Source organism: Ptiloglossa arizonensis, chromosome 10, assembly GCF_051014685.1.
Source record: "Ptiloglossa arizonensis isolate GNS036 chromosome 10, iyPtiAriz1_principal, whole genome shotgun sequence".
Classification (NCBI taxonomy): Eukaryota; Metazoa; Arthropoda; class Insecta; order Hymenoptera; family Colletidae; genus Ptiloglossa; species Ptiloglossa arizonensis.
The window spans coordinates 3278705-3297719 of NC_135057.1; the positions used below are offsets into that span (position 1 = coordinate 3278705).

The window sequence follows — 19015 nt, forward strand, 5'->3', positions numbered from 1 at the left end:
GAAGAGAAGCGTTTAAGATTTTCTTAAGAGAATAAATTCTGGTTTGCCGATTCGAACGTGTTGATTTCTATTTTAACTTGTTTTCAATTTTAACGAATCGAACGAAAAGCCTTCTCTGCGGGAACAAATTGTTCAACCGGACTGGAATCAAAGTGTATTTGATATATAACATAAATTTTATTGATTTTTTCATCGGTCAGCTTCGATGTTAACAATTTTTTCATAATATATACGACTTTTGTATTCTTTTTCATCGAATTTTTTTGCGGATTGAAACGAGGTTGACGTAGATCTCTGTTTTGAGTTGAAAATGTCAGAATCTTGATAGCAATTCTTCGTCATTGAAAGAAGAATTTTTCATTAATAGAAAAAAAAATTTAAATTTTAATAACGTAAAATGCAATACGAAGTAATACACAATTCGAATAATTAAACGATCGATACGACCTTTGCAGGTTCTCTAAATGCAATACTATATCATTTTGATACTGTTATATGAAATTCTGAATACACAAAAATTGCAATAAATGCTTTTGACGTCAATGAAGTAATACCAGCTCATAAATCATTTCTAAATCCAACAGTAATGAAAAGGTATGTAGAAGTGCTTATCTGTCTATTAGGCATTGTTTGAAGAAAAAAGCAGCTCGTCAAGATTACGATTGGGAAATATCTCTCGATTTCTATGACAATGTAAACGCTAGACAGACTCGTACAAAACTTCTGATCACACGGATAGACTTTGCAACGTTCGCTATTTCCGCTGAAACTGCAATTTAATGTCACCCAAAGGGAGCGAACTTTTCTTTCAACGCACCGCGCGCAATTTCGTCTCTTTTCTCTCGATGAAACGTCTTCTGTTAGATGATCAGATTGGACGCAAGAATAGACGAAAGCTGAGCTGACTAGGTACCATTTTGATCTAATGATTCGACATTGTCCGATTCAGTCTTAGCCCGCAGAAGGATTTATGATAATAGCTAATACAAATAAGTATTCGAATAAAAATGATTCGTCTTTTTTCGTTGAAAGCTTCGTTCATGATTCTTGGAAACATATTTTTTACGATTCGAACGAATTTGGGTTCGACTCTGATTACATTGAAATTTGTAAGATTAATGAATATTTTAAATTAGAAGAAATAAATGTTAATTTATAACGATATTTCCAATCGAACGAACTACACCGATCACATGAAGATTGTATAACAAAGTTTCGAAACTTTAACAGACCTTGAATATCATTCCATAGCTGTCCAATTTCGACTGTCAAATTTCGAAATTGTGTTCCATTATTGCTGCAACTGGTCGTATGTAAAACGCTTCCTATCAGTTTCGCCAAACAAACATTTGTTGTAGTAGTTTCGGTGTCAACCACGATGTATGTATAAACATTTACGATTGTACAAACATACTACGTCGTAAATCTTTCTTGTTTTTTTTATAAAATCATGAAACCTATTAAATCTGCGTGTTTGCAATGTCCTGTGTAATTTCAAACTTTCATCATCGATCGAATTTCGGTACTGCATCGAGGAGATAAAAAGAAATACCATTTTTACATCCAAGGGTTATTTTTTTGTTTTATTTTTCATCCTATCTTTATATGCAGGCGGTATTTAACGACAAATGTTTCTCGAAAATAAATAGACGATACCGAGAATGTCGCGACCGGATTAATATTATATATTTCCTCAATTTCTGGATAGAAATTTACGTCGTAGATGCAATATCCGTCAGTTTATTCTTGAAGCACTCCTTTTATCGACTACGTGCATGGGGTGCAATTCGGTTGAGTAAAGCCATGTGATGATTCGCGATCACGATAAATCGACATGTACGATCACGTAGAACGCGATCCCGGGTCACCATTTATCGTTAAATTCCTGTAACAAGTCTGAGGTTTTTCCAAACGTGAAACTGCTACTTGGACCAAGTGGCACGGAATGTCGTGGTATGGTGAAAATCTTTCGGATCGATTTATCCGTCCCGAAAAGAGAGGTGAAGCTATAAAGAGGATTCATACTGTTCGTAGTGAATCTTTAAAGTCCATTGATCTGCGCGTGAAATAAATTAACTCGTTCTATAGAAGAATAGAGAGACCGCACACTATTCACAGAGTGGTAAATTTGGTTATCTAGGACACTAAAAATAAAATATGTGTGTGGTATTGTTTCCGTTTTTGTTTTGAGTACACATTGTTCGTGTAAATTTTATTTAATTCTTTGGTATTGGAAAAGCAGAGATTGTGTATGTATTTAAAATTTCCTTGGTACCTCGTAAGAATGAAACAACAAAGAAAGTTATATTTAATTTAAAGTAGTATGGTTGGTAATAACCACCTGCGATTAGACTAATTATGTTTCGAGTGATAGTAGGTGACCAGATGGTGCGATGAATCAGAAAACTTATGATTGTTTTTGAGTTTCGATAAACTAAAATACGAACGTGATACTTCTTAGATATTATTTTTAAACGAATAAAAATCATATGAAAAATATCACTTGTAAATAATTTTGTATTTAGTAACTATAAGAGAAAAGTTTAATCACTCAGACATCGTTTTCACAAAGAACATATTACATTGGACAAACGAGTCACCCCTAATGTCTATAATATTAGCAGCTACTAAGATTTAACATAAAACAATGTTATCAACCTGTTATTTTTTGTCAATGTCTATAATATTAGCACCTATTAAGGTTTAATGTAAAACAATGTTATCAATCTGTCAATTTCTGTGGTGGTAATGCAATAAAATTTCTGAAGAAGGCCCCCACAAGCACAGAAACATGAAAAGAATTGCAAGTTTTTTGTTTTTGTTCGCATCTTAATCAGCCATTGTCACTTTGAACATATTTAGTAAATTAAATAAATAGAATAATCTAGAAAGGTATTAAAATATTGTTCTATTGACTGCAATTTAGTAAGTTGCTTTCCGGTAGATTAACAAGATTATTTCAATGTGTAAAATTTATTATAATCGTGAAGTTGTAAATGTTAGATACTTTTTTATTTGCTGAAGTATCGATTCACCTTGCACACTGAAATTACAGCATAAATAATTATCCATATAGAGGAGGTGTAGATCAACACAAACCTGATAAGTTTCATCTGAAGCAATTCTATTGTAAATTCAATATACCGGATCATCGAATTCTTTCAGCATAATAGAATTAGCTTGACTTTCAACTAGCTGCCATCGCAAGTAATATTATATACGACACCATCGGCGTGTTAAATGATTCGGCGAAGCGACACTAAATGGTCCAAATCCGCTTAAGTTATGCAAAGCCGATTATATAAAATTAATTGGCCTGGACAGTCAGCCAATTTAGTCGTTACGATCGAATCTACACGATTTACAGATATTATTAGTCGTCCATGCATTTCACCTCGGTCTGATATAGCCTGCATATAATTAACAGTATTAATTAAGTACACAATTATATTATTACGCGATTTAATTTTAAGTGGCATTTTAATATCGGTGAAATTTCTCATTATAAGCTTTCTTTGCACGGAATTTATACGATATAAAATCGGTATGTAGAGTATATTATTTAATACTGCGTTACTTAAACATTTTTCTTCTGACAAGGATTTTCTTCGTCCGAAGTTAGTACAGAATTAATTGGCTGTTGAAGGCCACTGAAGAGTTACCCTCACCGTTTCGTGGTAATTGTTTCCAGCATGAATCACAATCAAACAAGTGATCATAAGCCACTTGAATTTAATCCGATTATACCTATACTATGTTTGTTCGTACCTACAAATATTAATTGTTTGTAAAAATGTCGCGATAGGAAGGAAACGTAATTTTTAATCATTTAGTTTTCAGTCAGCTAGATTATTATTATATAAATATTAATTTATCAATGAGAAGGTAGTGAGTATGGATAGTAAGAATAAATATTATCTGAGAAAGGTTTAATGGCAAAGGATGGGCAATTATAAAACAGATTTTCATTGCGACTCAACCGATTCTTGCAAAACTATTGTGCTTAGTTGGAGATGTACAGTAGAACAGTAAAAAGTTTTTACTTTCGAGCTTGGAGAACATCTTGGATAAAATCTAGACTGTATCTATTGTTGTAAATGATAACTTATTGTAAGTTGTGTATTGTTAATTTATAGATGTTTCGATCAACTTTCGTCAAAATTGACATTAGAATCCAAATGATGGTAAATGATAATTTATTACGAGTTATGAATTGTTAATTTATCGACGTTTCCATCAATTTTTATAATCCACTTCAAAATTGACAGTAGAATCCAAATGACAATGCACAATACGATGGTAATAAAGAAACTCTCGGCACATCTGTAATAATTATCTTTTACACAAAAAATCTACCTGTTTATTACATCTGTGTATTCAGTGTTCAGTATTCTTATTCTTTTTATCGTATTAGTGATATTATTATTGTATTGACATGTTGTTACGTGACTGGATGTAGAAGTCGGCAAGAAACGAAGGTTAATTTGATTGCAGAAAGGGGTTCAATTATTAGGAGCGAATAGGAACACAGACAAAGGGAAGGAGAAATTGGAGCGTCGAGACTTAGTGTACGATCGATCCAGGCTTATTAAACATGTGGCGCGCACGGTATTTCATTGTGATTGTTCCGTACAGATTAGAGCCCCTGTTATATTTTGCGGTGAAAACTGAACATGTATCTGGATCGTTAGAATTGGTCGAAACGTCGTTAAATTAACAAGTATACCGTTTATAATCCATACTATTTAACATTCAAAAATTACATTTATTCACTGTCACGTTCTATTTCAAAAGATCTCGCTTCGAAGTATCAAATATTGGATAACATTCGCTAGGTTTCGAATCTTCCGCACACCGCTAAGACGTGCAAAATATCGAATAATTTGTTCCAAAAATACGAGAAAAAAAAAAAATGTCAAAGTTCAAAAGAGACCACCGTGACAAGTAGAATGAAAACGCTTTTAATATCTCTAGGGAGGGGCTCATTTGTCGCCTCATTCCCGCGACCAACACTCGTCGCCTGGCTCTGTAGAAAATTCAACGGCAGCGCTATAAACCGAAATGATTTTCCTCGTGCACCTGCGGCTCTCTCTCTCTCTGGTTGATTCCGATGATATCTTGTTTCTCGAACGATAGAGGAGCGTATCGTTAACCGAGAAATTAATGGGGCAAGGGATAAGCGTTCGAACGTGTAAGGCCGTGCAGCTTCGGGAAAGGAATAGGTCGAATACGCGGCGTACGTGTGCATCGATGTATACCGGAAATCGATTTCTCCCGCGGGAGATTTTCTCATTCGTACGTGAAATGCATGGAAACGAACGTGGATACGAAACCTGGAAACCCGATAATTAAATGCGTGCAACGCAAAGAAGCAAGTATTCGCTGGGCAGGTTAGACACACGCTGGTTGAATGCCTTTATCGGAATGCACCGGGTTCTTCGATGCATCACAATCGGCGTGAGTGTTATTTTTCCCTCGTTTCGTAGGGATCCACGGGTGTATAGTACAGTTTCGAAACCTCTTAGCGATATAACGTTTGATTTGTTTCGTTCGTTTTCTCCCGTTACGAGTGATTTGTACCGCGAACTTGCGCGTTACCATTGCAACGATATCGACGCCTCTCGGAGATAGATACGAACGAAAACGGTCGGATGCAGAACCCAGAGAGAATATTTGACATCGAACCGAGTAAAATATTCTTAATGCATCCCGTGTATTTGAATAATAGTGCGATATTACGAAAACAGCAGCTTCTTGTTTCGGCGAGTAAAATATGCCTGTCACGTGTTACGAATAAAGTCATACATTTTTGACAGAGAAGGATATACCCATGGAAATGGAAATAGGACACTCGGAAATGTTCTCGATGTACGATCGAAACCGAGAAGTGTTTTTACATCTGATATCATTAAACTGCTGTTGCATGAATTTTATTCGATCCTCGACGGAGAATTTGTTTCTTCACTATTTAATACGAAAACTAGAGAGATCTTTTGAAACGCTTATTAGGCGTCTCTTGCGTGAACGCTTAAAATGTTTAATTCTGATTCGTATACAATGCTTGTAAATTTAATCGCGTCTTTCCCCTTGTTGAACAGTCTGGTTGGCTCGATATAATACGTAGATGGATCTTTCAACTTTTGCTACCTCGTGCACAGGACCCTTGACACAGAGTCTCCCTCTTATCTTGTCAATCTTACCCACATCAATCTTTCATACCACTCCCCTAATTCTCACCTCAGTCGTTCACAGCCATCTATTTCTCTTCCACTTCGTTATACTTCTACATTACAGACTTCATTTTCTTACTTATCGTCTCGTTATTACAACTCCATTCTCCCCAAACTCGTGATTTCTCAAACTTATTCCGCTTTCAAACGCACCATCGGATCTTTCATCTACCAACACTTGAAGGACTCTTCCTTTATAATTTGATTTACTTCCTTAGCTCGTTTGCCCGTTTTATATTTAAATGTTCGTGTAATACCTTCGAGGTTAGGTTTGAAAACAGACTGGCAATATTTCACCGTTACGGAAAATTATTCATAAACCTTTGAGTAATGCGCGAAGAGGAAAGTATTGTATTACTTGTATTCTTCTTATTATATATCGTTGCTACGACGTGTGTAAGTAAAATGTAACATACTAATACGATATAAAGAATAATTTTGCGCAATAAGGATATACACTTACAACTGCTTCTAAACCTAACCTAAAAGGTATCATTTATATCCACTTTATCATCAATACAAATAGACTTGTAAAAATTGAACTCGGAAGGTTTCGAAGACGTGAAAAGTGTTGTTAATTTAATACAAAAATTCTACACAGATTAATATAAATACCAAGTGTAGAATTGGTACGATAAGAGCATAATATGTTGAATTAAAGTCAGAAGATACAGAGGTAACTTTTATTTCCTTCCTCGTCTCGGATAAAAATCTCCCCCAATTCTCCAAGCGAGCGCAGGTTATTTGTAGAACGAAGGTCAGCTGAGTTTTCTATGAAAACAGGATCTCGGAAATTTGAGACAATATCTCTTAGAACACCGCCAATTTCAGAGGCCAATATCTCCCCCAGTTCGAGGATATCGAGATTGCAAAAACCGTGACGGTAAACTTCGTCTCTATCGAACCGGTCTTTTTCACGTAGTCTTCCGGAAATGAAATTTTCTTAATTAAAACTTGAATAATTTTTGTTTGCCTACACTCTTTCAGGAATCAACCCCTCCGGCGGTTGGTGAACAATCGAGATTTTGATTGAACCGATATTTGTCTGTAAAAAGGTATATTTACACCGATTCTATCTGTAAAATGAAACCTTTTTACAGACAAATATATATATATATATATTTTTTTTTTCAAGAAGAAAAATTCTCATCTTCGTCGTCATCGTTTCAATTTTTATAACGATAAAACTGTTGTAAATTCTTCTTTTTATACGGTTCAGCACTCATGGACACAAGCATTCATTCTTTGATAAATATTCTCGCTAAATATCTCGTGTAATGTTCCAGAGGAAAATTTCACAGAATGGAAGTATTAAAATTTCATTCTCCTCGAGCACAAAGCAATGCCCTTCTCCAATAATTAACCTCTCGTTACGGAAAAAATGTTTAATTCCTGGATTCGAAGACCTTTGTGCTAATCGTGTATAAAACATCATAGTATGTCAAATACTATTGTATTTTCAGTTCTAATAACAGTATTTTGTAGTATTTATTAACATACATACATACATACATACATACGTATACACATTTATGAATTTATTAAATACATAAAACATTCGAGTAGTATAATTTCAGTTAAACGATACATGTACACATATTATCATTAATTGGGAATGTACATGTACATATATTAATATTAATTGAGAATTACATATACTATTATTGATATTAAAAGGCAAAAGAATAAAGAAACGAAAAAATATAACAATATCGGTCAGAAATCGCACAAAATACCATGTGCGAACAATGGAAACTTTTACCAACCCCTTAATATTGAACTCCTTTTTCATCCAGATCGTCCCTTCCGTTAATAAAAACATAAACTCGTATTGCTACGAGTTTCGCGAAAACTATTGACCGGTGTTTCTCATCGATATTCCGCGCGTTACGAGATACGATATCGCGAAGAATTTTCGGTACCTAAATACCGGTTCCGCGCGGACAAGCATCAGGTCGTTTCCAAGCACGAAAGAAAGGCTCGAAACCGTCCCGGAAGAAGCCTCACGAGCCTTTTCACAGCGTTTCATTCGCGATTTCACCGTCTCGTTTGAAGTCATCCCGTGGACGCAAGGATTCGCTCGCGGGATTCGGTGGCCGTCGCTAATTCCACTCGTCGCGAAGGTTTTCATAAGAAGGGCGGAGATCACGGTGTTCAAGGGATGGAGGGTAGAAACTGTCGCGAGTCAGGCAGGCAGGCGGTTGTGCTCGCGCAAAATTAAGTGGCGACCTTAATATAAACCAGACTCGAGCAGAAATGAAACCCAGCCGGCCTGGTTTGCGCGATTTTTCTTCCTCCAGTCGCGGTATACTTTGTCTTTCCGTCGGTTGGATTCGTTGCAATAACCGTACCGGACCAAAGGGACCCCGCCAGATTAATTTCAACCAGACTTCAAAGCATTTCTGAGACCGTATTGTGCTCCCCACTGATTCGCGATGCAACTCGACTCTTCTCCCCTTTTCACCTTTGTTAACCCCCCCACCCCACCCCCACCCCTCTTCCCCTTACTTGCCCCTACTCACGACTCCTGTCTGTTCTCTTCTTCGTATCGTCGAATGACACGGGCGCGCTCGACAAAAGCGAATTAACAACGCGCGAAAGAAAGATGAACGCGCCCTCGACGACACGTACCGCCGATGCCCTCTAATGGGGTTTTTCGCTTACTAATGAACGAACTTTGAAAGCCGATGCGCGAAATTTAAACCGGCGAGCGAACGCGCCATGGCGCTACTGCTGCCCGAGAAGTGTTTGCCAGACCGGTCGAATTTCTCTTCACCTTTCCCTCGACAAATTTACTTCGAAGATTGGCTCAAATTTCTTTACATTGTGTTTCAAGTTACCCGGATGTGACGTATAAAAAATTGCGTAATTGTTTATTACAAGTGTCGTCGATCGGTTAATCGCGAAAGTTTCTACAGTGGACGAGATGCAGTCTTATCGGTACCGAATGATAAAAATTGAAAATATGCTGCTGGTCGACTCGATAGATAAATATCACGATGGTCGATACAAATTTAATTCTAATAATATTATATTTAAATTTACCGATTTTGGTGTGGATCTTCTTTGGTTGAAATGTTGGTTAAAATATAAAAAGAAAGGTAAACTGGTTGCAGACAGTTGTGACTTCGAAAACTGTTTCGTTGAGAAATGAAAAAGTAGAGATTTGATAATACAAATTTATCAAGGTTGTAGGATAAATGTTTTTTTTAATGCAGGATAATATTCCAAAGATGTTGAAACGAAACTTAAGTGTTACTCGTAAGTCTAACTAAAATGTAAGTTCTTCTTGTCTTCATAGTTATTAATGATATTTAAAACAGAATCATTCGTCTTTGAGAAGGTTATGTACGAGACAAAGGAATAAAGTTGTGAAACTGTAAAATCAGAGTCTTTGTAGAGCACTAGAGCTAGAAACCAAGGTAGTCAAGTACGTATTTCAATGCCTGGAAGTATTTTTCACGAGAGATAACCTTCGAGCCCGATACGCAAGTGTATCGAGATTTAAATTTCCCTCGCTGAAATATAAAACGGTCCCTTCTGAAGGCGAGGAAAATCGTATTGATTTACGTTGGGAACTACAATAATTACCATGTGCAATTGATTCGTTTCCTAGTACCCTGCACCCAAAACTGTCACTTCAAACATTATCACAACCACTATTCGAAATCGTATCGTTGATTCCATGTTCGGTTTCTAATGGATTTCGAATGAGAAATTAATTCGACGCATCAGGTACAATTAACTAAAGGAAATTGTAATTATATGCACGGATGTCTCTGCATTTCGTTGGTTTCAGTTAACCACCAAGTCATTTATAACCGAACGTGCATCCAGATGATCCGTGGTTGAAGTAATGTTCAATATGTCTCTCCTGAAGCTACGATACATGAATCTAAAAAGCAAATTAATCGCCAGATTAATGGTCGTCAAATTGAAACAAATTGCTGCTGATATTTAAATAAATCGAGTGCACACGGCTCCGTGTGTTTGCTGGAGAAACATATTTCGTTTTCAAATGCATCACTCGAAAACTACACATTTTGATATTAGTATATCGATGCAGCACAATTATTTGTTATCAGGATCGTATATGTTGCTGTACTATATTTTGAATCTTATAGTTCCTGCATTATGTATCTAATACATAGTACATGCGATACAATCGGGTAGAGAGTATAATACTCAATGGAAAAATAAACGTAGAACGAAACTTTTCTATATTAGATTACGTGCTCGAGAGAATTTCTGAAATTTGGATCATTTTGCGCATATTGCAACATAATATTACATAGCCACGGTACAGCCCGTTAAATTACGACTCTTTGAGTGTGTTACTGAAAGGATATATTACACAGTAAAGCGTTGCAAACCGAATCAATTTCTCTTGAAAATTATTAGATCTGTATTTTTGTTCATCGGGTAATATTCATATTCAAGGAGTGAAAACTATGATTCAGCTTGTGGATGGATTAAATATTTAAAAAATTAATAGAGATAGAATAAACTGTTTAATATAAAAAAAAATGTAAAGAACAATCGCACGGTATAAATAAAAATTTCGTTAAATCATAGTTAATAGCATCGCTGTAACCAATCGGATATTTATAAGAAAAAAGTATCAGAAACCAAACTTTTTTCATATTCGACAACCCTTGTCAAAAGGTTCATTAATTATTTTTAACGATATACTGTTCTTTCCCCTTTTAATACAGTATTGGATAATTTCTTAATTTTGCTTTCTCGATATCAAGCAGCATAAAAAGAATATTTTTATTATGTTAGAAATAGTAATAGTTCATAAATAAAAAAACACATTCATTTGTATATTAGATCGATAGCATTCGAATCACAATATCCGCAATAAAATGCAAATTTATGGAAAGGTTTTAGTAAAGAAATCTATTATTAATTTGAACGCAATGGTTCTTTCTTGAATAATTCTGCTCAAAATTTTCGTGGATTAATTTGCTATAGTGTTTCATCGTAAATTGAACGGGTCATCTGAATGACGCGTTAGTACTCACTGTTGCAGACGGTGGTGGAGGCCTGTCGGAATAAGAGACTGTGCAGGTTCAACACGAGTCTAAAAACTGTTCAAGATGATCCTTGTCCTGGATTTCCAAAGTACATCGAGGTCGCCTACAAATGCAGTCCTTGTAAGTAATTTGTCTTCCATTTTCTCTATTTACGTCGAACCTACTACGCCTTCAAAACTAATTGCACAGTAATTCATCAATGTTGATTCGTTTATTTTGACTAGTACTATTTGTACTCACAGTGTTAGATTATCAATTTGAGAATACCTTACATATTTTGAACTTTTAACGTTAAATCATCTTCTTAATTTAACGTTTGAATACGAATATCATCATCGATCAATTTGTTCAATATGTTTGAAAATTCATGATTTACAGATCCATGTTTTAAACACATGTTTTATATTCATTAACACTTTTGTGCTTGTTTCAACGAATACTATTCGTACTGAAAGTTTTAGATCATCAATTCGAGAACACTGTATACTCCTGGGTTTTTAACGTTAAAATGATTTTCTTAAAGTAATATTTCCATGCTAAACTAACGAATAACGTATAAGATTGAAGATGTCTCATTACGAGACGTTGCTGTATGTATAATAGTACTTGTGTTAACGAGGAAGGGAATCTACATTATGTATTGTAATATACAGACATGTTTTATGCAGAGAAATGCATTCAGAAATAAACATTGTATAGAAATACTTTAATCGCAAGAAGAAAATATAAACGAATCAACGGATTCAGCATATTTAAGTGCAGCAGGAATCTGTATGAATATTTTTCAAACATTCATACATTCATGAATGTTATTTAAATCAAGTTACAAAAAGAAAATGCAGTTTCTCTGTCCAAAGCTTTTCAAATTATTCAGAGGAAATAACACGAATGCACGCGAACATCGTTTCATTTTTCAGACTTCAGTGCGAGGAACAATGTTGACGATCTTGGACAATTAGCTCTCATGAATAATAAATGACGTAAAGAATTGAAAAAGTTCTGAACACAATTAACACGTTCATTGTTCGTTGACTCACGTGTGTCTGTTGTTCTGATTCAAGAATCTATAAATCACACGTATATTAGGACTATTTAACATAAATATGTTTCATTATTTCTGATTCGGACGCGGTGTTAATGATCTTGCATCGATTACATATGTGTGAGGAGTGAATATTGAAAAGAGACTGTACAACACTTTTGCGGTGTATTCAGTGCTTAAAAACATCTGCTTACCTTTGCAAGATGTGTTCAAAATGATCACCCAAGTGGCTTATTATTTGTACTTGTTACGTGCACTTGTTTGTGTACGTGTTATACCACGTACTTGTTATTTCACGAAGAAGGCACTTGCGAACACTCGGGAGTAAAGGTTACGGTAACAAATGACGGCTGAGAATTCTCGCATTCATAGATTCCCTCACCACGAGACTCTCACCCCACTCTTTGTCAGGCTCGAGCTCACAAGTCCTCCGTCCGGCTCCGATTTGAACGAAGCTTTGTAGATTCGTTGAACAGCCAAACACAATGAATATCTATTTTTTTTACCCACGATAATTGAAATTTAAACAGTGAAACTATCCTCCAAAGTTCAAGTCCCAGATACTTTCCCAAGTACTAAATTCGAAAACGAATAGAAATAAAAAAAGGAACGCTCGAATCAACATTGAACGATTCTTCATGCCAGAAGAAAGAATATGATTAATATACCCAGACGTCTGTAAGATTTGCATTTATTATAAGTACAGTAGGGGTACTTTTGAACAACTCTTGCGAAGCATCGTTAATTATTAAACGAAAAAATTCTCTGTAATTCGAAAATCAAGCTACAGCCTGTACATACAAATCGAGTAAAGATCCATCATAAGAGACTTTTACGATTCCTCAGGATACGTAATACTGTCCAGTCTCTTATCCTCGAGTAAAAAGTGAGCGCGTTAAACACCAACTGCCGAATTAAATATTTGTAACATCAATTCACCAGTCCCCTGTTAAACGTGTTCGTGATTGGTACAGAGTCGTTTGGAAATGTTTCTTTTCGAGAGCCGATTCGTGACTATACTCATTGGTTGAAATACTTCTCGATGTACTAAAAGGCATAAAAAAGAACTGGACATCCGTTGCACGGTAAAATGGCGCGGTAAGAATGGTCAAGATGCATTCGAATAGTTGAGGTGTGAGTGTGGCTCTAGGTCTGTTCCCGAAGCGAGATCGTTTTTCCTTGCAGCACTTATCGATGCCTTTTTACGGGGGACGTCGAACATTAGCCCAGTTCACGGGCTGTGCGAAAACCACAGATATCGATGTAGCTTCGAGGGGATTCTTTGCTCGCGTTACAGCAAATGTCGGAGAAACGCGAGGAATTCTATCCCGGCGTACTTTCGTTGATGAACATCGTTTTCGATCGTGGCTCGCTTTTCTCGAGAACCAGACGCGGGATGAATGTATCGCCGTATAAACTTTCGGGATTTATTCTTTCAATTTGCACGAAAAATGGCCGAAGAGTGATCAAGGACGATAGAACGATGGACATTCGAGAATGTTCTTTTTCATCTTGTTCTTTTATGCTTTTGAAACTTAGAACTATATGAAGAAGCTCTTTGGAGAAAGTTACTATCAAATTACTATTCCGGAAACGGAAAATTAAATAAACTACCAGAAGTAGTTGCATGTTGTAAAAGTACAATTGTGGAATTGGATTGAATTTTCATCGTTATTAAAATACAAGTAGCAATGATGAACAGAGATACGCGAATCAAGGAATGTGTTCAAATAATAAAGGCCAAGCTCCAAATCCTCTTTGGGAATAAATAGAACGAATTTGTTCGAAATCAGTGACCATTTGTGATACGGTATTCGTTCGAAATAACGACACCCTTCGAATAAATATTGATCAAAAATACATATTTATTAATTACAAATAGTAATAGGGGAGAAATGAATTTCTCCGATAAAATTGTTTTACGTCCGTTTACATCGTTGAAAATCATGGAATTCGATTTGTAATTCTTGTTTACTTATTTTTCGTTTACGTAAACAACAATGCGTTAACGTATAAATCAAAGTGCAACACAGAACGATACTTGCATTTGCACACGATTATGTGTATAAACGTAATATGTGTCGTACCGAGCGCCGTTTATGTTGTCTCTGTTTTTACCTGAACAATTTTATTGTTTCGTATAAAATGGATAAACATTTCGAACGATAATCTTCTGTTCATCTTTTCTTTAAAATGTTGGTTTATTCGGGTACGTTGATACTGTAATAACGCAATTGCTCGTGTGAATATATTATTACGTCTGGTATAATGAAGTCACACTTTTTATGTTACTCGAGACTCTTTAACATCCGTATACCTAAGCTTAAAAGACACATCCATTTTTTGCCGTGAATCACGAAAAACAGTTTCGCTTTACGAGCGGCGATAAAGAACGAAATAATCGTACTGTACGACCGAGAAAATAAAAACGCGGCGGTGTGAAAATAATTTTTCCAGGCTTCGCGAGCTTCGTATCTGTATCCAGAGTCGCAGAAAGTTAATATACCTTATATCAAATGACTCCACGCTGGTCTTATAACGAAACAAATAACCCCTGCGGGGCAAATCGCGCTACAACGACCACGTGGAAGCATCCGTTTTAATTGGGTTCATAAACAATTTTGTCGTGGTATAGGGGCGCGATTCGAACCAGTACGCGCGTTATATCGACCTGTTCGATGCACGTGTTCGAACGAACCGAATATACTAGGTTGTTCAATAGGTTTTATGAACGACAAAACTTATTGAACAACCTCTTAGACAAAGTTTTATCGAACGACAAAACTTATTGAACAACCTCTTAGACAAAGTTTTATCGAACGACAAAACTTATTGAACAACCTATTAGACAATGTTCATAAGACTCCTCTCTATTTAGGCGATATTATATCGAATCGATTCGTAAAATGATAAAGAGGTGGATTTATCGATCAATTGAGAATTCGACGCAATATTCATCGATAGCCTTACAGAACTTAAAAATGCAAAACATATGCTGAAACATTTATACTAGGATTATATGTTTTCCAGACTCGTAATATTTGATCGATAGATTCATAGATTTAGAATTTGATAAAAAAATTTAGGATTTGATGAAGGTTTCTTTTTGTAAGAAAATTATATAAATAATGCATTCAAACCCAATCTTTCTCCTTTGCTAGTAGTGGAAGAAAATATAAATTTTTTCCTGCCCTGTTTTGCATTTTTGGTGGATATTGACTTATTTACCACCCTTGACGTTAGAAGAAATGTTCGAAAGTATCAGTATTTCTGCTTTCTTTTGCGTTACCAATACTCCATAATTCTTCAATCAATAATCCGTAACCGTATCTAAAACAATGAAGTACACTGTAGCTTATTTACCATCCTGTTAAAGGTTTAACATTTTTAAATATATAAATATTTCCTGCGTTGCCAGTATTTAATAATACCTCGATCGATGAACCACACTTGTGTCAAAAATCAGTAAAATATACTGTACCTTATTTACCACCTGCATTCTCAAACGGTTAAGAATTTTGAAACAAATCGGTATTTCTGCTCCTTTCTGTATCACCAATGTCCCATAATTCTTCGATCATGATCGCGAGACACGGTCGTGACCGGGCACCCTTAAGTACAGAACACCTAGATGCATCGCGTTAACATGGTGAACGTAAAAATGACTGCGGTACGACTCGTAGAGGCGAACACGGGCGTCCATGGAGCGTAAAACACGAAACGGAAAGAATTACTACGTCCTCCGGCAAAAATTACTTGGTGCTTGTTACCGCAACAGGTTGTCGTGGCCGTATTGTAGATGCATGGATCCGTACGGCTGCGTCCTACGGTTAATATACATAGTTTACTGGTCGCGAGTAAAGAGACGGTTTTGTTTCACGAGTTGCTCGCATTGGCGCTCTTTAGCCCCCCGTTTGCCGCGTCTTTTCGATTCCACGATATCGAAACCTTTCGTACGTTGGGTCTCGACGCGTCCGGAACGTCGCAACTTTTTCGAAATTTTCCGAAAGAGAAGACGGAGCATCGATCAGCTGGATAAGCAAAAATTCACCTCCAGCAGGTCTACAATCAAAAACTTTCACAGTTCCGCTGACTGCGCGCACTTACGGAGTTTTATTCTTTCATCTTCTATAGCTATGACCGATGGAAGTTCAGCTGGCCACTCAAGGTTGTTCAGAGGTTTGTTTCCGTATATCGTTGAGTTATTGTGCCGCGATAAACTTTGTACCTTCGCACAAATACACCTGTAGACACGTGCTATCTCTTTCCGTAATATGGAGATACCTCGTTGTGAATTTATAATAGATTTATCGGGGCTTGAAGCTAATTGTATTTCGAGGAACTCTTTCTTTTGTCAAAATATTTAAAAAATGTGGACACTCGAAATTAGAAAATTGGGTAGGGCAATATGTTGAAAAAGGAAGAAATATGAACGATCACTCTGCAAAAACAATACTAAGTGGAAAGAATTACATGTACACAGTCTTGTATGACGCAAAATTTAATAATAGGAAAGTTCGTGAAAATGTCAAACTATTTTGCATACAATACGATAAATGCATCTATATCATGAACAATATATTTGCAGTTATTTAGTTTTAAATCAAATTAGACAACAATTAGGAGGCTATTTAGACGAGTCATGCTATTTCATCAAGATCAGCAAAAATTGTCTTCTATTCTTCTGAATGGTGATTAAATTAAACACTCGACAAATGAATAACTACAGTTTATCGGAGATGTAGTTTTTGTAAACTTATACCCATTGATCAATGAAGTTCCAATTAATCAACAACTGTCTTCGTATTTCCGTTCGTTTAACGCTAGTATTAACTATTAATCGAATCAGTAATTTAAGTAGGTTAAATATTATATTAACAAAAGTATAAAATTTTCAAAGAAAAATTGCAACTTTTCGGAGAATAGTGTTCTTGATCATTTGACTCGATGTAAATCCTTGTAAACGTGGCTTCATTCGAATTAACATAAATTACCGCGCGTATAAATTAATGCTTTTGCGTTCTACGCAACTCTCGTTTAATTTGAATATCGACGAGTACATAATGTGAATGACAAACAGGGAATAATTGTTCGCGCCTGAAATCAATCAACAATTATTAATGCTTTGGCTAGTACGTTGCATTTTCGTAGTTAATTTACGACAATATAGAACTGCAGTGACTAGAAAGTCACTGTTTATTTCGTACGTAATAAATTTTATATATACTCGGTACTAGTCTCGGCAATCATTTTGAGAAATTGACGAAAAATTAAGTAACAATTCGAGTAATTAGATGATAAATATATTATTAGAAATTTGTTAACATTTATTCCGTTCTACATTAATCGAGTTATATTTCGTTAACATAGTTACTTAAAAAAGAAGTATGCCTTCTCACATACTACTGTATTCCAATTACACTTTCTGAGAGTTCGCAAGGTTCGAGCTTGCTGTTGATATTCAAAGACAAACATATCCATCTCACGGAGTTAATAGTTTTGTAAGTACAATTCTAAAGGTTAATGCTGCGTTATGTAAACTAGCTAGGATGTGAATTTCTGCCAGTGACATCCCGGTGCCAAGACGATTAAATCGTTTGAAAGGATGTATAACTATGTCACTTGCGTTAATTGAACGCTGCTAAGAAAACACATTTAAATCATTCACTGTGGCAACGAGAGAGTTCACTTCGAGCTCTCTTTCGTGTAAGAAACGTAATTCGTTATTAGCCATATAATATGCCAATATATATACTAATTTATTTGGTATATTTATCGCCAAATCATTTCAGATTATATCGAGAAAAATTAATAAAATATAGGTTGCAGGATGTAGATGACACGAACTAGATCTTTGAAGAATTCGAGGTTTGTCAAATACTGACCTAGTTTCTCCACTACTGAATTTAGTCTGGTTCAATATTTTCTCGTCATATCAAGTGTTGACCGTCTTTCAAAGAATACTGAAGTAGGTCGTAGTCACATCTATTCGGTGTACTTAAAAATTAAAACCAATTGGAATATTAATTCGTTGTCATCGTCGATATACATTAAATAACTTCGTAAGCTTCACGATTAATTATTTTCGACGTTATATTATTAATTCTGAAAAATGAACATGCTTGCATGTACGTACAAAGTAGGGCCATGAGAGAGAAACCGTCTGAACAACTTCCCTACTTTTAGCGAGAGAAAAAGATGCATTACATCTATCCTGCTCAGTTTCAAGGAATTAGACCTGTGTTAAGTAATCCAATGTCATTAGTTTCTACGTGGAGTTCTGTTAGAAGTTGAGTAAAAAACATTGTTCCGTTTGAAAAAGCGAAGTCGATCTTTGGATCACCTCTACGGATTCACCTACAAAAAAAAAGGAACGATTGACATCGGATTGTCCCTTTGAATTCGAGCAGGATTAGCTCAATGCAGTTTTCTTTTTATCATCATCAATATCTTTTCTTCCTATAATTTAATTAATTTATTCTGAAGAAAATTGGGACCATGGTCGACGAATGAAAAGAAACGAGGACAATCGCGTGCTTAATCGCAGCGAATCGGAATCGAAGATACACAATATGGTGGACTGACTGACCCTCGATTAATCAAGCAGCTGTATACACGAACGAAAATCCGCGTTACGTGCCCTAAACGTGTAAATTGCTTTTGCCAGATTAATGTCACCGTGCTCAACACCCTGAATCGCCGTT

General features: G+C 35.8%; 1 protein-coding gene across 4 annotated transcripts in view; it reads left to right on the plus strand.

Moving 5' to 3' along the window:
- Positions 1-19015, plus strand: part of LOC143152023 (uncharacterized) — a 486890-nt gene that overhangs the window by 324372 nt on the left and 143503 nt on the right. For all 4 annotated transcript variants that reach the window (XM_076321661.1, XM_076321663.1, XM_076321665.1 and 1 more), the window contains one exon: positions 11251-11389. In XM_076321661.1, coding sequence (XP_076177776.1) covers positions 11251-11389 — 139 coding nt within the window. The remainder of the gene's footprint in view (positions 1-11250; positions 11390-19015) is intronic.